The sequence below is a fragment of the Cuculus canorus genome, chromosome 4, assembly GCF_017976375.1.
Source record: "Cuculus canorus isolate bCucCan1 chromosome 4, bCucCan1.pri, whole genome shotgun sequence".
Classification (NCBI taxonomy): domain Eukaryota; kingdom Metazoa; phylum Chordata; class Aves; order Cuculiformes; family Cuculidae; genus Cuculus; species Cuculus canorus.
In genome coordinates this window covers 35710959-35731119 of record NC_071404.1, presented here as the reverse complement: position 1 = coordinate 35731119, position 20161 = coordinate 35710959, and the positions used below count along the sequence as shown (strand labels likewise).

The following is a 20161-nucleotide window of genomic DNA, read 5'->3' as shown; positions in this document are numbered from 1 at the left end:
TGGGAGGTGTCCCTGCCCATGGCAGGGGGGTTGGAATGGGATGATCTTAAAGGTCCCTTCCAACCCAAACTATCGCATGATTTTATGACTCCACTCTAACTAAAGGACATGTTTCTTCAGTTTGACTATCAGAAATAACTCCCCAGCAATAGCCACACTAATGCCAAATATAGGGATATGTGGCATCTACCCACTTCTACCGTAATTCCCACAGTTTTTTTGGCCGTGGATTGGATTAACTCCTTCTGTCACAGCACCTCATCGGGTCTTGTGTCCAAGGATTGCTCCTGTGACCTGAGCTCTTCTTCTTTAACAGGGAAATAATAAGAAAACCCTCCCCACGACTCGGGCCACGGAGACTGCAATAAATCCCGGGGGAAGTTCCCGGGACACCCCCGCGCCCCCAGCCAGCAAAGTTCGCAGACAAAGGGACGACCTCGGGGCGGGGAAGAGGGGCTCCTGCCCGACAAACACCACGAATCCGGGAAGCTTAAGTGCTCCCCAGGTGGTTGTTTTTAGCCGCCCGCGGGCAGAGCTCGTTTGGAAGCACCAAAGCCGCCCCTTCTCACCTCCCCCTTCCCCACCGCCTCCTGCCCCACGGGGCTCCCTCGCCGCGCGTTTTCCGCCCCGCGTTCCCCATCCCGGCAGGGGTTAACCCTGAGGAATGCGGCGGGAGGAATGTGCATGCAGATGAGGTGGATGCTAATCTCATGCTAATGAGCGGCGCCCGCCCGGGGCTCAGCCGGGCTCCCCGCGCCCGGGCGGGCTGAGAACCGGCCCCGAGCAGGGCTTCCCCGCTCCCGGACCCTTCCTCAGGCTCGGCTGGGCCTTCTCCCTCTTCCTTTCTGTCCCTATGGAGCAGCCGCCGCCCGGCCATGCCTAGGAAAGCGGGCAGTGGGCAGCTCCCCTTACCCGATGGCTGGGAGGAGGCGAGGGATTACGACGGCAAAGTCTTCTATGTCGACCACAACGCCAAGCAGACCAGCTGGATCGACCCCCGGGACAGGTGGGCGAGGGGGGTGGGGGGGGAGCTGGAAGCGCTGGGACGGGACGGGAGGAGCCCCCGCTTGCACCCCCCTTCCCATCGGCTCTGAGCCTGCGGCGTGGGTTGATGTTGGGCGGGGGGAAGAGGGGGGCAGGAAAGCCTGCAAAGCCCTTCCTGGAGGTGGCAGGGGTCGCTGTAGTTTGGGAAGTTCCCGGCAGGTACCGAAGTTGGCGAGTGCTCCCCAAAACACAGGCGCTGGCGCTTGGCCACCCCCCTATCCCGGGTGCCCCGTGTCCCCTCTGTCCCCTCCCGGCACCAGCTGCCCTCTGTCTCCCCCTTTCCCCTCCCAAAAAGTAACTCAATCCCCGAAACTTTGTGTGTGTTACGAAACACAACGTTGCTGTCGAAAACCGCGCTGTCTCATCGTCAGAAACTCTTAAAAGCCCTTATAAATGGATGGAACGAACTGCGCTGAATTATAAATGAAGGCTGTGGTTTCTGTTTCTCCGGCGGAATTAGGAGAGGTGGCTGTGGCAAAGCTTGCTGGCTGCAAGTTGGGCAGGGAAAGTTTTGACAAGCATCATCTGCAGGGTTCGCTCCCCCCCACCCCCCCGCTGGCTGTGGCAGCAAATTCCAGCAAGTGGCAAACCTCATACTGAAATTCCTTTGTGCTTCGGAACACGTTAAATACCTTGTAAATATTAGTGAGGTGATAAGGTATACAGGACAGTGTTACTTAAGGTACCTGGCCGTCTTGCGTGATACACTACTTGGTTTTTTACTGCAGGCAATAAAACTCAAGTTTTTACTCTACAAATAGTGGAACCTTTTTTTATAGTTTTCGACTCTTAATTTAGACTAGACATAAGGAGGAGTTTCTTCACTATGAGAGTGGTGAGGCACTGGCACAGGTTGTCCAGGGAAGCTGTGTCTGCCCCATCCCTGGAGGTGTTCAGGCCAGGTTGGATGGGGCCTTGGGCAGCCTGGTCTAGTGGGAGGTGTCCCTGCCCATGGCAGAGGGGTTGGAACGGGATGATCTTTAAGGTCCCTTCCAATCCAAACTACTCTATGATTCTGTGATTCTAATTTGTGTTTGCAAGGCAGGATTCAAAATGGTATGATTGAGGTAATGGAAATCATGACATTGATGTGTGCTCTTTATAATACCACCTCATGAGTACCGTAATTTCAAATGATTTTTTTACACTTTTTTTGTAGTTCTGAAGAGTTCAGGGGTGGTAAAGCTTGAGTTTTTGCTCTGATTAACGGAGTAAACCACCAAGTGTGTAACGCACTTGCGAGTTATTAATATCTTGATTACAGGTGAAAGAGAAATCAAGCCCTGACACTTGATGATTTGTAGTGGAACTGAGGAAGTAAAGACCTTTCTCAGAAAGAATGGTGTTTGAAATAATTGTTAAGCTATGTCAGTCATGGAAAACAAACAGACATTTTGCCATAGATGCTTGAGGGAATCTGTGTCTAGTGTTCATGGCTCAACTGTGAAGCTGAATTGCCTGCACAGAAGAGAGACTGACAAGCCCATTTAACATATAGGTTACGGTATTTGTATTTACAATATCCATATTTAAAACCTGTATTTGTATTGTTGACCTTGTTTGGAAAACTGAATAAGAAACGCGTGAAAATCCTGTGATAACTTTGCTTTAGATTCCATTATACCTTCCAGGTATCGTCTTAAATTGTCAAAATGGAGATAATAGATTCTATAGAAAGACTGATAACGTTTCCTGATTTGATGATGCTTTAGGACTTTTTTTTCCCCTCCAACTATTTTCTCTGATGGAGGTCATAAAGTTTTCATAATGTACTTGTGGAATATTGTACCACAGGGGCTCCTATAAATGTTTCACTGGGAAAGTAAGTGTAGAATAGATAAGTTTTGGGTTTTTTTCATGAACAGTATTCCTTCTGCTGTTGTTATACTGCATTCCCTGGATGATTACATAGAAAAATCACGATTGATGTTTTAAAATATTTTTTATCCTTTTTAATTTAGAAAATACAAATACTGCAGACTAGTGTTGTGAGACATCAGCCATATGTCTGTGGGTTGCCAGGTGTATTTGAGCACAATTAGAAACCTCTTTGTTACCGATTTAAAATATTCATGTCTAGAAATAAGTTGGCTGTTGAAAATGCCATATTTCAAAGCTTCTTGGAAAATTTTCTGTCTGGTATTTTTAGTACAGTGGTGCTTTTTCTCATGTTTTCAAGACTATGCTGATAGAACGTGTATTTGTTACTGCTTATAAGGTGCAAGTCTGTTAATATAATGGTAGCCTTGTGTACAGCTGTGAAGAAAACCTCGTATCAGCTCCAAGCTTGGGGCTCAGTTTTCAGTTTTGCCCACTTCATTTATCTGAGCAATCCTATTGATGTTAGAGAAGCTCATACTTGTAAGGGCAAGAGTGACTTGGCTTGTTATGGTTTCGGAGTGTTGTGGAAGCTGTTTGAACTGCTCTGTTCTTCAGGGGGTTTTAATGTTTTGCACTGTTTGGCTGTGCGTTCTCTCTGCAAGCACTTAGATTACTGTGTTGATTTGTTTTGAAGACTGGTGGCCCAAAAGAGAGGAGACTTGATGATTTAAAGTGTGAGGAAGAGAAATGTAAAGGCAATGTGGAAGTTACAGTTTCATTTTCACTTACTAAATGTATAGATTTTATTTCTTTGTTTATGACTCCTAACGCAAACTGAACCTGCTGAGCTGGACAGTTCTTCTGAAAATTATTTACTTACTGTAAGAAGGAAATAGCCCAAAATATCAATTGTATTCTACTACTACTTGATAAGATTATAAAAAGATGGCTATGGACTGAAAAGGATGAAATGGATGCATAAGTGAGAAAGGTTGAGAGGAATTAATCCTTCTCTTTGAGGTTTCTTTGAGATTCCTTTAGGTTCCTGGGGTACTGAGTTACAGTAAAGTGTTGGTGTGGGTTAGTTTCTGGTAGACAATTAAGAAGGGCTTGTGGTGGAGGCAGAAAACTTTGAAAGGAAAAGTTTTCATTTTTTCCATCATTCGCCAGGTGAAGTAGGCCTCATGTTTTTTATATTCCTTAGTGGAACCAACAGAGTAGAGCACCAAAGAGGAGTGGAATAGGAGATGGAAATCTTGGTATATAATATACTTATCAATAAATCTTGATATATAATATCCTATATATCCATATATATGGAAAATATGGATAATATAGGGTAAAGTTCCATACATGGAAATGTATATATGAAAATATAGGATATATTCTTTCCCCTTTTCACAAAGGAGAAAAATCTATTTAAAGTATCTTTGTACTTGCTAACTATGTAACTGAGATAGTGCTTGAGAAACATCAAATGTGCAGAAACCAGAGAACTTCACAAGTTAAAAGATGGTTAAAGTGGTTTTGTGCTGGTTGTGGAGAGGGAGTGCAGTTTCCATTGGTGCTTTCATATTTTGGGGAGGAAAACACTACAGTCTTTATCATGGAATTCTGTAACCTGTGCAACATTTGTCTGAATTAGAACCTTTATTACATTTCAGCAATTAAATGCCGTGTGCTGTTTTCCGTTGGAAACAAAGGGCATTTTGTTCCTTACTTTTTCACTGGAACTTGTTTTCTTTTGTCCTGTGAACAGTAGATGCTGTGAGGAAGGAAAATACTGAGGTTGAAGTTACTTGATCAGGAGGACTTTCATCCTGTCTCTTTTCTGGGCGCTGCTGGAGCTCATGGGTGCTTGGTAAGCAGCTTCTAGTCATGGTGGAGACTCAGAGAAATAGAGGATGTTGTTCCAGTAAAAGTTAAAGGTAGCAAAAAAGAGGCAAGCGGAAGAGGGAATAGCATGATAGGAGGCATAGAGTGGTTTGGGTTGGAAGGGACCTTAAAGATCATCTTGTTCCAATCCCCCTGCCATGGGCAGGGACATCCCACTAGATCAGGCTGCCCAAGGCCCCATCCAACCTGGCCTTGAACACCTCCAGGGATGGGGCAGCCACAACTTCCCTGGGCAACCTGTGCTAGTGCCTCACCACTCTCATGGTGAAGAATCTCTTCCTAATGGCTAGTCTTTTTTGCATGGAATTAAGCTGTCTTGTGACAGATGAGTATAGAATAACTTTAATTATCTGAATTGTTTGGTGTCTGAGGCAAGTACAGTTCTGTGTGAAACTGGTGATTGCAGGACTTCAGCTAAAATAAGAAAAACTTCTGAAATGTTAAAACTTCTGGGTGGGAGGAAACAAAATTTAGGCAAGATACAGGAGTGATTCATGTGTCCTTTGAAGAATAATGATGTTAAATTGTAAATGTTAGTCATTGTGTTTGGAAAGAGATGGGTCCTAATTCTGTTTTAAGTGCGAATCTTGACATTACTGATTTAAGGTACAACTAGAGCAATTACTGATAAATCTTTTCTTTAGCCTGCTGCTTGCTAAGAATGAATTTAATGACAAACTATTGCTGAGAGTTCCCTTTTTCATTCCATTTCTATTTTCTACCTTTGCATCTCACTTGTTTGCTAGTAGCTCAGAAGGGAACAGTGATTTTACATTTGTGGTGGTGTGGGGGCTGTTAAATGATCACCTCAACATACCTTACGGATTTCTAACCTTATTAAGAAATAGTCACCTACCTATTTTGGAAAATTAGTAAAGGTTCATTTGTACAACTGGCAATAATCCTGTAGTGAGATAGGACAGTGATTCCTGCTGCCCCTCCTCAAGTATCTTTTTCGGCTTTATTTAATCTTGTAGAATCATTTGCTTGTTTTTATCCAAACTCTACATAATTTGTTCTTGTCTCCTTGTCTGCTCAGGAATGTGCATATTCCATGTGAAACTGTCTGGTAGCTCATACCAGTTTCAGTGACAGGTTGGGAACTGCTTTTACTTAACTGATGTGTATTTATTCAAAATAAAACCTGTGATGCAAGTACTGAACTTGCAATGAGAGACTAGCTGTGTCTGAACTTCTGACACCTTCATTTGTTTAAAGTGGAATTCTTATATTACAGTGCTAATATAGCTCTGGTAGCATCAGACAGTGTTAAAATACATAGCGATTGTGTATGTAGGTTTTTTTAGCCAGTCTGTCGTTTGCTTTGTTGATTTTTAGCATTGGTGAAAATGAGATAACGCTTTTATTCTTTATTTGTCTGGGAGTGATAGGCCTGCGCTGTATCTTTCATCTTGGAGCGTGAGAAGTTAACAAGTCAGGAAATGCTGTGGAATATTTGCTTATGTGTGCAAAGTATGTACCCCGCTGGTTAAAGCCAAGGATTGTGACCTGGTATGTAAAGCAGGGCAAGTGGTCTAGACTGTGGTTTCTCCAGACCTATGTCTTTAGTACTTGCCTACTTTCGATTAAAACCTATCTTGGCTTACAAGTTAGCATTACTGTAGTTTTCATGGGCAACTTAAGTCTTAATGAGACGTTGTACACCTGAAAGGAAATGGACCTTTTCTCAGCTGGATGGAGCTGAGCTCTTTGCTAGAGATGTCCTTCTACAATATGGATAAATGAAGGCATCCTTCAGAACTATCTAATATGTTCAGAGAAGGGGAACTGGCTTTACTTTGAAATAATAGCTTTGAAAGAAATTTACATTTTTACAGGTAAGGGTCAATATATAGATCAGAAACATAGATAAAAATTATTTACAGCTTTAGAGATCTGTACAGATTACTTTAGGAGTTCTTATTTTCCTCCAGTAAAATAACTTCTGCTTGATCCTGTGGTAAGAAGTCTATGTTCTGAACATGTTACTAGGTTTATTAGAATAAAATAAGATTTCTCTACTTCCATTTACTAATGTTTGTAACACCTAGAGACACCTAGTTGAGTTTTGTGAAATAGCTTTTGTTTTGGTTTTCTGTCTACTTTTTAGTCTAAAAAAATGCTATAGGTATTTGAGATGTCACAATTTTTATATCACACAGGTGTAGAAGAATACCCATGGAAGTAATGGAAAAGGTTGAAAACAGACCAACGTACAGTAATATTTCCATGGTGGCACATTTTCAGAAATACATTAATAGAAATAGTGCTGAGATTTCACAACTGTTATGGTGGGTTGTGTAAATTCTTATTACAACGACCTACAAGGGAAATGGAAAAGGGTGGTAGAGGGTTAACACAGCCCACTGAGTCTGGACTGTCATTGTTCTGTTTATCTGTCCCTCTCCTGCCACCAAATAGTAAACTGACCCCAGAAGACCATTTGGCTGAAATGAAACCCCTTGCATTTAGTTGTTTTCCAGCAGAATCAGCTTGTTGAGTTACCAAATGGATACTAGGCTGGTGTGAGACAGGAAGCAAGTCCAGAGTTGGGAGCAAAAAGGAGAGAGTGGTGCTGTAGAATCCAAGATGCTGATCAATCCTAGCTGCCATGGAACTTTCATCTTAAGTGTCCAGTTCTTTTCTTGGGTTTCTCCATTGTTTTCTTGTACATTTGTTTCTGTTCACCTTTGCTTTGCTGTGAACCATCAGTGCAACTGTCAGATATCTTGATCCCAAATATGTTTTCTGCCATCAAGAAACCTTTATGATGTTACAAGCTTTTCACTGACTTTTAAAATGCTTGTTACTTTGAAGCTCTTGTTGAAGAGAAATTTTGTCATTGCAGGGTTGCAGAATTAGTTTCTGTTCCCAGGAAAGTGCTGCTGTTGACAATATGCTTATGAATAGCCAATTTCTGCTGTGTATGAAAGTAGAACAGAAGTTCTTTGAGTTTGGTTTTTTTCCTAATTATTCATAAAATGTGTTTTAGACTTTGTTGCAAAGCATCTCACCAGAATGATGCTATAATTCAAGACTTGGAATGTTTTATTTTGTGAAGCAAACTGTAGCCATTTCTCTTCATGTATTTGAGGGAGTCATCTGTATGGACAAATAGGCTTATCCTTCATTTGGAAGGAGCAGCTAGTGGCTGGAAAGGGGAGTGGTACAGTAGTTCTGGCTTCCTTTCCCTTTTGTGTTGCTTGAGTATTTTGTGGGGTTTTGCTTTATGAGTGTAGGGTTTGGGTCTTTTTAAACAGCACATTTTGAGTGTTGCTGAATACTACTGCTCTTCCCAGTGCCTTTTTCTGTGCCAAACCATTAGGGATGAGGTTCCTTCCTGCTGAAGTCAATCCTGGCTTTGGGTTTTAAATGGTAATGTAAAGACTTCTTAGGGTAGAGATTGCTTCCCCTCACCCCCTGTTTTTTCCAAAAGCTACTTGCTTTTGGAATTTTTTGTTTGGTTAGTATTTCTGGGTTAGATGCAGCATGTCAGTGGCACGAATGTATTCCGTCAACTGAAGCATCTCAAAGAATAAGATCAGATGGTTTCCTTTTAAGTTGGATACTGTTTGTACTTGAAGAAAGGCAACTTTATCTCATCAACTCTGAATGCATATTGTATTCAAAGTAATGGTTTGGGTATGTAAAGATGTATTGTCTTGGGACAGCAAACTCAAAATTCTGCGCTATTGCAGTGTATTATACAGTATTGTATGTTGGACCTGCTTGGGTATGTCTGTGCTGTTTTTCTCAGTTCATTAAATTGAATTGATCTTTATTTGAAAAACAAAAAGAACCACCATACTGGGTTTCCTTCCATAATATGCTGTTTCTTCTGATAATTAGGCTTTCAATGTCTAGAAATACCAAGTGTTTTTTTTACCTTTGGTATAGAGGAAATAGTCTGGAAGAATCTGTATTTTAACTGAATCCTGCTAGTACCCTCTTTGTATTAGCAACTTTCTCATGGTATTAATGAGGGAACAGTACTTTATGCACGTTTCTTTTAAAGTACTTAAGTGCTGAACTGTAGTCTTGTACAGATAAGCATATCTTGCAGCTTATAGATATGACCTGTGAAGAATTCTTACTCTGAAAATGCCTGGTCCTTTGCTCTTAAGAGCTTACCTCCCTCGCAGAGCTGAGAATGTCTCACAAGGATGCAGATATTTTTAGTCATGTGACAGATGAACTTTTGGTATCTTGCAGATTGCATGCAAGCACATCATGCCATATGGCAGTATGTCAAACAGATGATGTATAGCACCTGCCTTTTAGCTATGTAGCAGGCGTACGTCTTAGTAGCATCTTGTCAAGTAACAGAGTTTGACCAAAGCGCAGGTGTCCTCTGTTGTATACATGGCATGACAGTGGTTTTATTTGGATCACACTGTGGAGGAACTATTCTGGTCGCTTCTGTCTGTTGCTCTGTTCTGATCATCAGAAGAGAGGGTGATTTGCTATGTGCTTCTGTTATTCCTTCAGAAGAGAAGGTATGGCCCACTTCAGCTGAAAAAGGGGTCATTGTAACCTTGCTCGCTGTCTGTGGTGAATTACAGAAAATTGCCAAGGAAAAGACACTTATTTGTTTTAGATGAGGAAACAATGGTGTGGATTTTTGTCCTTTGTTTAATACCATCAATTGTTAAACCGTAGTCTAGTCCAGAGAAGTGTGTCTCATGGCCTGATGATCTAACCAAGAAACAGTACTCTTATTCAAAGCCTAGTCCCTTCATTCTTAATTCTGTTTTCCTTAATTTGCTGCTAAAAATGTTTATGTAGACTTACAACTTTGTGCTTCTTCACTGGTGTTGACAAAATATCTCTACGAAAACACCTAATTCCTCTTAGAAATAACCCCATGCAAAACTTAAGTTGGTTAATAAGCTGTTGTTGTGCATCAGAGAGGGAGATGTGCTTTCAGATTTATCAACTAGATTTTATTTAAATGTTGTTATTTAGCAAATGATTACAGTCTTATCCTGTGCTTGGATTCATGTTCGTGAACCATTTTGGGTGTGTAGAACCTCTAGGTGGTTGCTGCTGTCCCTGTTGTAGCTCGACTGATGCAGAGCCCAACACGGGGTGCTGGTTTTGGCTTCTGTTCTGCAAAGATCCAGTGGAGACCAGTTGTGGAGAAAGATTTATAGTGCAGTGAGGCTGGAGTAGCTGGGAGCTGAATGCTTTTCTTGATTTTGGGAGGGCAGTGGGGAATGGACTTTGCTTTTGTGAAACAGTCTGTGGTTACTCTTGCTTATAAAGCTCCTTTGACCTATATTTAGCTTTCTGTGGTTTTGTTTAAGAAATGTATGATAAAAAATTTCCTCATGAGGTGACATTTCTCTTCTATAAATCATCCATCCCTCAAGCGTACTTTTACATCTCTTGTCAAATGCGTGTTCTTGATTGGGGTTTGGTTTCAATTTTATAACATTTTGGCAATTTCACATTACACTGTGAGTACCCAGCTTGAGGTATATTTGTATATGTTGTTTCTTGGTACAGCATCAAAAAATGTAATTTAAATTTCTTATTTTTAGAGAGATAAGGCAAGCATCCTGTGAGAAACTCATGAGCCTTCAGAGGTTTTGGAGCTTGGTAGCTGCTTTTCTTTAGGAAGTGATGTCTAGGTATCTGGGTAGAAAAATATTAATGCATTACTTCTGTTCTTAATTTGTTGTTAAAACTTTGACAGAAGTTAAGTCATGGTTCTGCCTTCCTTAATTATGCTTTTTATATACTCTTCGATGTATTTCTAGGCATACCTAAGCCCACTGTCCATCCAAATCTGATCCCCGTATTCCCAAGACCTGTACAATGTGTACTCAGTGTATTCACACATTACCAAAAAGGAAAACCAAGTCCTTCTCCACTTATTCTGTCAGTGCTGTCTTAACACATTGTGCCATATTGTACAGCAGTTTGTGATAAGTTTTCAAGTATGACCTTGCAAATTTTATGTATGGTTGTATTTTTTCTGAGGGATTGCATTGATTTTAATCACATTCCCAGTAATGGATAGTTTTATTGTCTGCAGCATCTGACCTAAATGATATTTTGGGGTTTTGTTGCTTGAGACTTTTAGTGGAAAGACTTAATGCTTACTGCACCTTTTTAGTTTGAATAGAGTTGTACAGTGGTGAATGATTCTGGTTTGGAGTTCTGGGGACTTCTCAGAGATTTGCAAAATAAGCTGTGATACAAGCTTAAGGCACAAACTATTCAGTACTAAATTCCAGAGTGAACAGTGAAAAGCTGCCAAAACTGGAATTGGAATGTCCGTAGAGTTGGAGTGAAATAAAGAAAATGAGATACTGCTCAGATGATGATGTGATCTCTGAGGGTTGACTTGAATTTCACCCTTCTGAAGTGAATGATAGTGTTCGTTTTAATTACTGGATTGGAACGTATATGTTTAGGGAAGCCCCAGAAATTGAGGTCTTTTCTTCTGTTTCCATGTCTTAATGCTCCTGGACAGTAGGAGTTTTGCCAAACTTTTTCATATTTCCCACATTTTTTTGCTGTCGCTAGCTTTGTTTTGCACAGAAGTGGCTCATTGAGCTGGCGCTTCAAGGGCTTACATCATGAAGAAGGATCGTTTAGAATGGAAGTACTAAATAGAACATATTTTGCTGAAGCATTGAGTAGTAAATGATTGTACATAAGAAGATACAATTCAAGATAGGAATCTAAGAAGAGGTAAAGATGTCTTTCTGTCATTAATATTGTGAATATTGCAATGTTTGGAATGAACTGTTAACACATTTACAAACGATCTGGTGAACAGTAGAATGTTATGGATGTGAATAATCATCTGAGAATTCTACAGGACATTCCTGAAATAGTGTTCAAATGGCTAGAGGAATTATGGGATGCAACAAGGCACACAAACACCCTAAGCCCTTTTAGTCAGGCTAGTGCAATCAGTGGTTTACTACTGCAGTAAGTAAAGCTTAATGTGCAGGGATTTACACAGTAAACAGATGAGTTGTGCAAGTTTCTGAGCTTTGAATGTTCTTTTCTGGTTTCCCTCTGTTACTTAGCATCCCTAGGCTCTTTTTATGTCTGCTCTTCGAGGGAAAGACTTCAGTAAACTAAAGTTTGAGGTTTCCTAAGGCGTAGTTAATTGGTTACACTGCTGTGTTACCTAAATTAATGATACTGTGGTCTAGAAAGTGAATTGCTTATAGCAAAACAAATTATTATGGTGATATGAATTAGGCTTTTTGGTTCTTGCTTATGTTCTTGTTTGCTTGTCTGATTGTTCTGTCTCTCACTTGTTAGCATGACTTACAGTGATCTAAAATGAGCCATGGGCCTTTGCTGTGGCAGGTTGCTGATCTACATTCAGGACTTGGCTGGTTCATTTGCTCAGAATTTATGAAAGCCATCAAAACTTTGTATTTCCAGGGAAAAACTGGGCAAGAAAATAAGCTTTGAGGACAAATGTAGAACAGTTAAGGGGTTTGTATTAAAAATTTTTAGAATGTCTTCATATACTTCATCTTTTGCATTCTTTTATTTTTATCTGTCAGATTTTGCTGAAAAGTTGTAAGGTACCTTCTTTCTGGTCATAGCCGTGGTCCCTAATGTGGCTAGTATTTTTAAAATGTATGAAGAGTGTTTAAAAAAAAGTGTGTTTAAGTAGCTTCAGCCAACTGTCTGAAGTTCTTGTGTAACGCTTCTACTGCAGGTGTCTGGTGTGAGGGGTGACAGTGCTTACCAGAGGACCCTTTTTTTTGGTAGTGTTGTCTTTGAGGCAGTAGGTTGCAGCTTTGCTCTGAACCAGCGTAGAAAAGCTTAAAAGCACTAGGAGTAAAGATGGGGGGGGGGGAGGAATCCCATTAAAGGTCATATTGGAACAAAAGCTTATAATACTACTGCATCAGTGAAAAGTTAATTTAATTTCCTTTCCTTTTTTCTTCTTCTTCTTTTTTTTTTTTTTTCCCCGCAAAAAATGGATCATCTTCCTTAAACTAGCTTTGGTAATGAAGACTTCATTTTGTGAAAGCACAGTCTCTGGATGGTGTGGAGACTAAGAATAAATTAAGTACAGAATAGGTACTGAAATGAGTACTGACTTTGGTTTTCCATACACATGTTGAAATGTATGAAATTAACAGCAGGCAATTGATGAAAATGGGCTTTTTTTAATAGAAACCACAGTGTTTTAACATTGAGATAGAATTTATACTGTTCATTGTTGAAGCTGATGTGTCAATATATAATCTGTATCCCAGAAGAGCTTTAAAAATAATTGCAACTGGAATTTCAATGATTTGCTGAATCAAAAAGAATTGGCAGTGTAGACTGGGATTTGTGGGCAAACACTGAAACAGGTTGCCCTCAGTAGTGGTGGGCATGACTCAGAGCAACCTGGTCAGATTTCAGCATTTTCCTGTATTGGGCCAGATGTTGGACCAGATGATCTCCAGAGGTTCTTTCCCATGGACGTTATTCTCTGATTAAAAGGGGGAAGAAATGTTTTCTGGGGAAAACTGGTCTGCTATTACTGTAAGCAAAAATTTCATGATTTTATACCTGGCCTTTCCTTCATTTTTTACCAGGCATATGATGGTAAATGTGGCTTTATCAGTGTTAGATCCTCACATTAGCTAAATATCATGTTTTGGAAAAATAGTTTCAGAGAATTAATGTGTTGATGTAATCTCTTTAAATTCAAGGGAAGTGTTTATTATCATACTGTGACATGAAGTCCTTAATCCCAAACACCTGTGCCTTTAATGGAAAAATTGGGTGATGATCAGGTGGCTGCAGGACTAGGAGACCAAAAGGGGCTACATTAGAGTGGGAATTATGGTAGTGGGAGGTTACTAGTGGTGTTTTGTAGTATAATGACAGTAATTCAACAACTGTCCACTTTAGTAGTGCCTATAGACAATGATCTAAAGCTTCATTTTATTCTGGTATCAATCCTACGAGCAAAAGCATAGAAATCAAATTTCTTTCTCACTTTGAAGACCAGCACTGCCCTATTTAGGGATAGGGATCTCAAATACCCAGGAGTTAGCATCCACTTTTAATAACCTGAATTTCAGAATTTGATAAGTAAACTATATATACCATCTAGTGATTGGTTTGTTAGATACCTGTGAGGGCTGTGTTATTTGCAGTGCAGTGTTAAATTTACTACTAAATGTACTAGAAACATCTAGTTATGATTTTTTTCCTGTTCCTTCAAATGTGACTTTGGTGGGACAACATTTTAAAGTTTGTTCCAGAAAGCACTTTCAAAGAGGGATGATTGAAAACAACTCTCCTGAATGGCACCTTGCTGTACTTCATAGATCATAACAGCTTTTATTCACCACTGTGATTGTTTTTTAAATTACTACCTGTGGATGGATACTTGAAAGAATTGGCCTGCTGGCTGCATATTTGGTTTGATTGGGGGCTATCTTGAAGCTGGCTTTAAATTACATGGGGTTCTTGATGATCCTAGCATTTTCAAATCTTTGTACTGCATGGTTTGTTTTGTTTCTTATATTTGTGCAATTTTAGGAAGAATAGTAATTCTATCTTTAATTTTTTTTCTTGTTCAAAAAAAAAGTGTCATTTCAAGCTAAGATGTACAGAGAAGCTTCTCTTAATTATAAAGATGCAGTTTATTTTGCATTATTCTTCCACTGGAAGCTGTAAATTATGTAATGAATAATTATTATACTAATAGTTGCTGATAGACTGGAAACTGCTTAATTTATAAGAGATACGTTAGTCACAGGGAAAGCTCCAAGTGACATCCACAACTGTGCTGTAGAAAAGCAATACTGCTTTAATACTTGATTGAAAATATTAATATGGCAGTAGTGTGGATAGGGTTTTCTTTCTCAGAAGCTGCAGTGTCAAGTCTGTGCACAATGTTCCATTCTTCTGTTTTGATGAAAAATTTTTGTTGGAGGCCCTTTTGGGAGTGCAAAAAACTGGGAAGATTTTGTTGCTTGTTAGTTGTTACTGGTCTGGAATGTGAAAGAATCAGATTCCAATCCCTTTCCTGGCTCAGAATGACTTGGTGCTATTGAAAAGCAGTCTTCCCTCAATGAATGAGACGGAAGAGGTAGCTAAACATCCCAATCCTGTTTCCTGAACTTCTGTAACCCAAGGCAGCAGGAAGATCCAGGTTTCAGTTTTGCAAATGGAACACTGAAAATTTTTTGGGGGCAAACGCAGACAAATGAACAAAAAGAAATAATGCTGTAGAAATTCCTATGAAATATAATTATTGTCCTCTGGATAGCACTAAGAGCTGTTCCTGTCATAGAAATATTTAACCAAGGAAAGGCTGGCTGTCATGTCCATAAATTCCTCTCAGATTTTTATCAACAGCAGTTCCCAGCTTCAGTGGCCATATCCTCTGTGCCCTCTGTTCCTAGCATTTGAACTTTTTTTCTTCAAAAACGTAGCCTGAGTGAATAAGCAGAAGACAGGAGCGTGGTGGAAAGAGTCGGTCTTTACCTGTTCGAATATATCGCTCCATCTGTATGAATAGTATAGGACAAATAAAAGGTGGGTAAGGGTGATGGCAGCAGCAGAATGCAACGTTTTTCACTGCCCTAAAGTCCACGATACGTTTTAGCTTGTTGGCAGCTCAACAGCACAACTAGGATTGTTGGCAACTGGCAGGAGGAGCATGATTTACTCTGTACAGTTCGTACTGCTTCTTGGGTCACAAAGACATGCTTGGCCAGGCCTTCTTTTGCAGATCCGTAACAAACTGACTTTAGAAGGCCTTAGCTGTGTTTTGTGCTACCTTTGCCCCTGGAAATTGCATTCCACTTTCTGCTTGCTTTTTTTCAGAGGCATATAGCAGCTGGAGGAGGCAAAATTGAAGTAAACAAAGACATTAACATCATGGTTGTGGTGTTTCAGTCCTTATATTGTCTTAGTGGGGAGTTTGCAGGCTACAGACATCACCTATACCCCACCCAGCTCAGGGATTTCTCTTGCCCTCTCTACTTAATTCTGCACCTATTGACTGCAGATCGTGCTCTGCAAGCTATATTCTGTCCCGCTTTGCTCACCAACAGACAGGCTGAACAGTCTTTCTGTCTAATGTGAGTATCACAGCAGCATCATGCCATGTGGATCATTTCTCCTGTGTCCATATTGTATGGTCCAGTGTGGCAAACTGCGTCACACTTAGTCACAATCCATTCACAAGTATTTGGGCCACCTGTAAAGGACTTTGGTTATAGCCTAAGCATAAGGAGTGTCAGTACAGTAAAGGTCCTTCGGGCATCAATTAAGCTTCCTAGTCAGGTTTGTGAAAGGAAGAGGTTTTTGTCTTCCCAAATCCCAGTGAAAGGATCAAAAAAGTGCTCTAGGCTGCTTCTTTTCAGCTGGCACAGTGGATTGCCATGCTCTGTCAACCAGACTAATTCTTTGGCTGCCAGCGAAGGTCACCAAGCACTGCTGCTTCCTTGTGTATCTCCCAGCAGCTGGCTTTAGAGGGACAACAGGAAGAACAATCCAGGCATGGAAAAATAAGGAGACAACACTGTTAGTTACTTTGCAAACTGTGTCTCTGTTGCACAAGGCCATGCGTTTCTTCTGCAGGCTCTGCTCAAATGAAGCCAGGTGTCATGATCAAAAACTAAGTGTAGTGGTGTTTGAGGTTTTTGGGTGTGGGTTGGGTATTTTTTGAGTTTTAAATAAAAAATGTCTGCTGTTACAATTAGATTCTTGAAGGCACAGAGTGCTTCCAGACAGAATGTCTTGTATGTGTTGATGCAGAAATGCTAATAACGGTTGAAATACTGAAATGTGAGGAAATGAGCAGCACTGTTGCTCTGCTGGTACCCAGAAACTGCTCTGATACCATCCAGTGGATGTCTCTAGTTCTTAAGTGATATTGCTATTTATGTAAACCAAACCAGACACCTTCTTAAAATCTGTTGTGAGTGTAAGTGGTAGAAATGCAATGACTTTAACACAGAGAAAGTAGTGAGGTGAAAGAGAGAAAATATGATGGGCAAAATGAAAAGCTTTTTGTGTCTTTGGCAAGAAGCAGATAAAGTCAGTTAAAAAAGACAGAACTTAAACCCCTTCACCTGGTATTTTGATAAAGAGCAGAGTCTTCCCACTATTGATTTGGTGTAAGAGCTGACAAAACACAGGGGTTGGGTTTGGAGAGGATAAAATTATATACTGAAAAAGTCAGTAAAGAGCTATGCAGATCATTTTTAAAAAGGCATACAAGTGCTGTAGCTTTTTGCAAAACTACCTTTCTTCCTTACTGTTTTTGTCTTGAAGAGTCAGTTCTTCATAGCTCAGTACAAAAAGAGATCTTTGGTATACTGACAGTGACTGCAATGATCAGCCTAAAAGTGCATTAGAAATGTTTAGAACTAAACTTAAAGAATGGAATTTTCATTAAACAAGCATGCAGTTCTGATGATTCCTATTAAGTTTTACAATTTCAAAGGCTTGACAGAAGATCAAATCTCTTTTTTTTTTTTTTTTTTTTTTTTTAATTGCTGATTCAAATCAATCATTGTTCTGTCCGGCAAAATTCCAAGTCCACATTTGAAAGGTCTTTTGAGAATACTCCTTCCCCCACCCTAGGTTATATCTGCCAGATCAGGAAATTCCAGCTTCTTCTCTTAAATTTACTATGGAATCCCTAGAGTCTAAAATGGAGAAAACAGATTTTTGCTGGACTGTGAATAATCACGATCCTCTCTTTCTTCCCTAACCTTTTCACATACTTTTAAAATAGAACTTTAGCCACGCAGAGTGTCTGTAGATAAGCTAAAAAAGAATTGCATGTACTGTTATGAGCTTGGAAATCTGTCCTCTTGTTACGTCAAACTCTATGCTTGTACACATTCTGGCCGTTAATTTTCTTTGTACTTACTTTCGTTGCTTAACTTAATATGCTATAGAGCATTAAAATGCATGCAGGCACCTAATGGCATTTTCAACAGATTAGAATTTGACTCCTATTTAATTACAGTGTGCCAATAAGCTTTATAAGCTTTCCAATACTTGTGGGAATTGTTTTAGGTGACTGCTGCTTACAGGGTGAGAGTTGGAAGCCTAGCCTCCAAGTAGATAAGTTTTGTTTTAAAAGCTTGAATGATACATGAAGTAATTTCCCAGAGGAACCAAAGAATATCATGTAGAGTTGGAGGGAAAAATGGTATCTGAAAGTATTAATATTTATGTTACGGATTTTTTCACAAAAGCAACTGATGTAGATTGATTTATGAGAGATAGTAAGAGTTCCATTGAGAAGTTTAAGGAGATTACATAAGTAATTGGATAGCAGAGATTTGTATCTGGACTATCTCTTAAGAGCAATATTCTCTATTCAGTTTAAAAGAATAATAAATGGCAAATGGAGATGTAATGCTTATCTTGGCAAGGAGTGGCTGCGTATTTCCACTGTGTGACATAATGTTGAGAGTGTTCATTACTCAAACTGTATAAAAAACTTTACATTTAACAAAATACTTAGTGATTTTTATGAAGTAATCATTTAAAAATAGTGTGTCTAAGAAATTGAGAAATCTGTGAAATTGCAGCTTTCTAGTCAGCTGAATTTATTGAAACATTGCTCATATGGCAAATTGCCTCTTCCAGCACAGAAAATATATACAGTGTGGGAGATTACTGTTTAATCAATTATTTATGCCTAGGTGTTGTTTTTCTGTAGAAGTGCCTCTGTTCAGTATTTGAGACAGCATTGTAGTTTTCAGTATTACTATAGTTTTTAAATTCTGTCTTTAGTTCCTTAATGAGGCACTAGTAGTTTTGGCTGAAAAGAACTCAAAATGGTAAAAGCAAAGCCCCTTATAGAAGGACAAAATATTTATTTAGATTTTATTTTGACAAACCTGAGAAAAGTCAGGTAATTTAAGTATTATTCGCTTACAGAGTTTTGTTTCTGTCCTCATTGAAGGTGATGCCATGGATTTTAGTGTAGAAGGCAGCTGCATATGGAAGTTTACTCGGCTTGTTCTGTGAAGTTGTTCATGCTTTGCAGGATCAGGCACGTCACTGATTTACATTGTTCTACATCAAAATTCAGGTAGACAGCAGATCAAGGTATTGCAATAAATAGAAAATGTCCTAATTGCTTGAGAACTTCCATTTCATTTAGTGTAGAAGAAGGCAAGTGCATGTGGAAGTTTCCTTGGCTTGTTCTGTGAAGTTGTTCATGCTTTGCAGGATTGGGCACTTCACTGATTTACTTTGTTCTACATCGAAATTCAGGTAGACAGCAGATCAAGATATTGCAACAAACAGAAAATGTCCTAAATGCTTGAGCACTTCCATTTCGTAATACAACAGGAATTAAACTCTATTTTCTGTAATTTCTTCTCTTTTCTCAGAAACAGGACTTCACCACCAGCTGTTTGTTAGTCCAAATACCCTCAACCTACTAAAACTGGTCTTTTAAGCTTAACCATATAAAAACTGCTCAAGGTAGTTAAGCACCTCTCTTAATTTTGGATGTTTGGTCTTACCTGTCTGTTTTAATAGCTTAACCAGGAGGAGGAGGAGGAGTTAGCATGTATATTACAGTACTCCCTACGATCTCCATTAAGAACCAGGGTTTCATTGTCTGTTTGGTACTATTCCATGACTAGTTCATACCAATTTGAATTGGGACTCTAAGTGGTTCCACCCTCTCTTGCATCAGCATTTGTAGCAGTAGTGAATTGTTTAGGCAGTTAAGCTGGTTAAAAAAATAATTCAATCTCTCCTACTAGTTTATTTCTTCAAACGGACTTAATATTGAGTCAGATGAGTGCCAGCACAAGTAAAAGAGAAGGGACATGAACATGCAGCATGGAGGAGGAACAGATCTGTGATAGCCAGGTTAGAGCCACTTAAATTCTTATGGAACCACAGTATTTGGTGTGATAGGGCTCTCTGCTCAGCTTGGCTCTCAGCAGAGAACTCTTGAGTAGATGTTAGAAAAAAGAGGAAAGTTTTCGCACTCTGGAAGAAGAGGCAAGCATCTTAGGAGGACTACAAGGATGAATACAGAGAGGAAATCAGAAGGGCTAAAGTCCAACTAGAACTTCGATTGGGCAGTTCTGTGGAAGATAATAAAAAATGTTTCTAAAAATATATCAACAATAAAAGGAGGGCCATGGAGAATCTTCATATTTTGGACATGGAGGAAGAATAGTGCCAAAGGCTGAGGGTAAGGTTGGGGTACAATAAGCCTTCTTTGCCTCAGTCTTTAATAGTAAGGTAAGGTGTTCTCTAGGTATGCAGCTGCCTGAGCCAGAAGACAGGGAGGGAGAGCAGAACAAAGCCCCAGTGATCCATGAGGAAATGGTTAGAGACCTGCTTGGCCAATTAGACATTCACAAGTCTAGTCTATGGGACTGGATGGGATCCACCCAAGGGTATTAAGGGAGCT

The 20161-nt window shown here is 39.8% G+C and overlaps 2 protein-coding genes across 5 annotated transcripts in view; one reads left to right on the top strand and one right to left on the bottom strand.

Annotated features, from left to right (window-relative positions):
• DCTD (dCMP deaminase) overlaps positions 1–1111 on the bottom strand; it is a 63910-nt gene extending 62799 nt beyond the window's left edge. The window contains exon 1 of one of the 3 annotated variants that reach the window (XM_054064825.1): positions 913–1111. The gene's annotated coding sequence lies outside the window, so the exon portion shown is untranslated. The remainder of the gene's footprint in view (positions 1–912) is intronic. The other 2 variants (XM_054064820.1, XM_054064819.1) reach the window with 2 other exon arrangements.
• WWC2 (WW and C2 domain containing 2) overlaps positions 673–20161 on the top strand; it is a 102719-nt gene continuing 83230 nt past the window's right edge. Inside the window, exon 1 of one of the 2 annotated variants that reach the window (XM_054064816.1) lies at positions 673–1006. In XM_054064816.1, the coding sequence (XP_053920791.1) occupies positions 876–1006 (131 nt within the window). In that variant the 5' untranslated portion in view covers positions 673–875. The remainder of the gene's footprint in view (positions 1007–20161) is intronic. The other variant, XM_054064815.1, reaches the window with a different exon arrangement.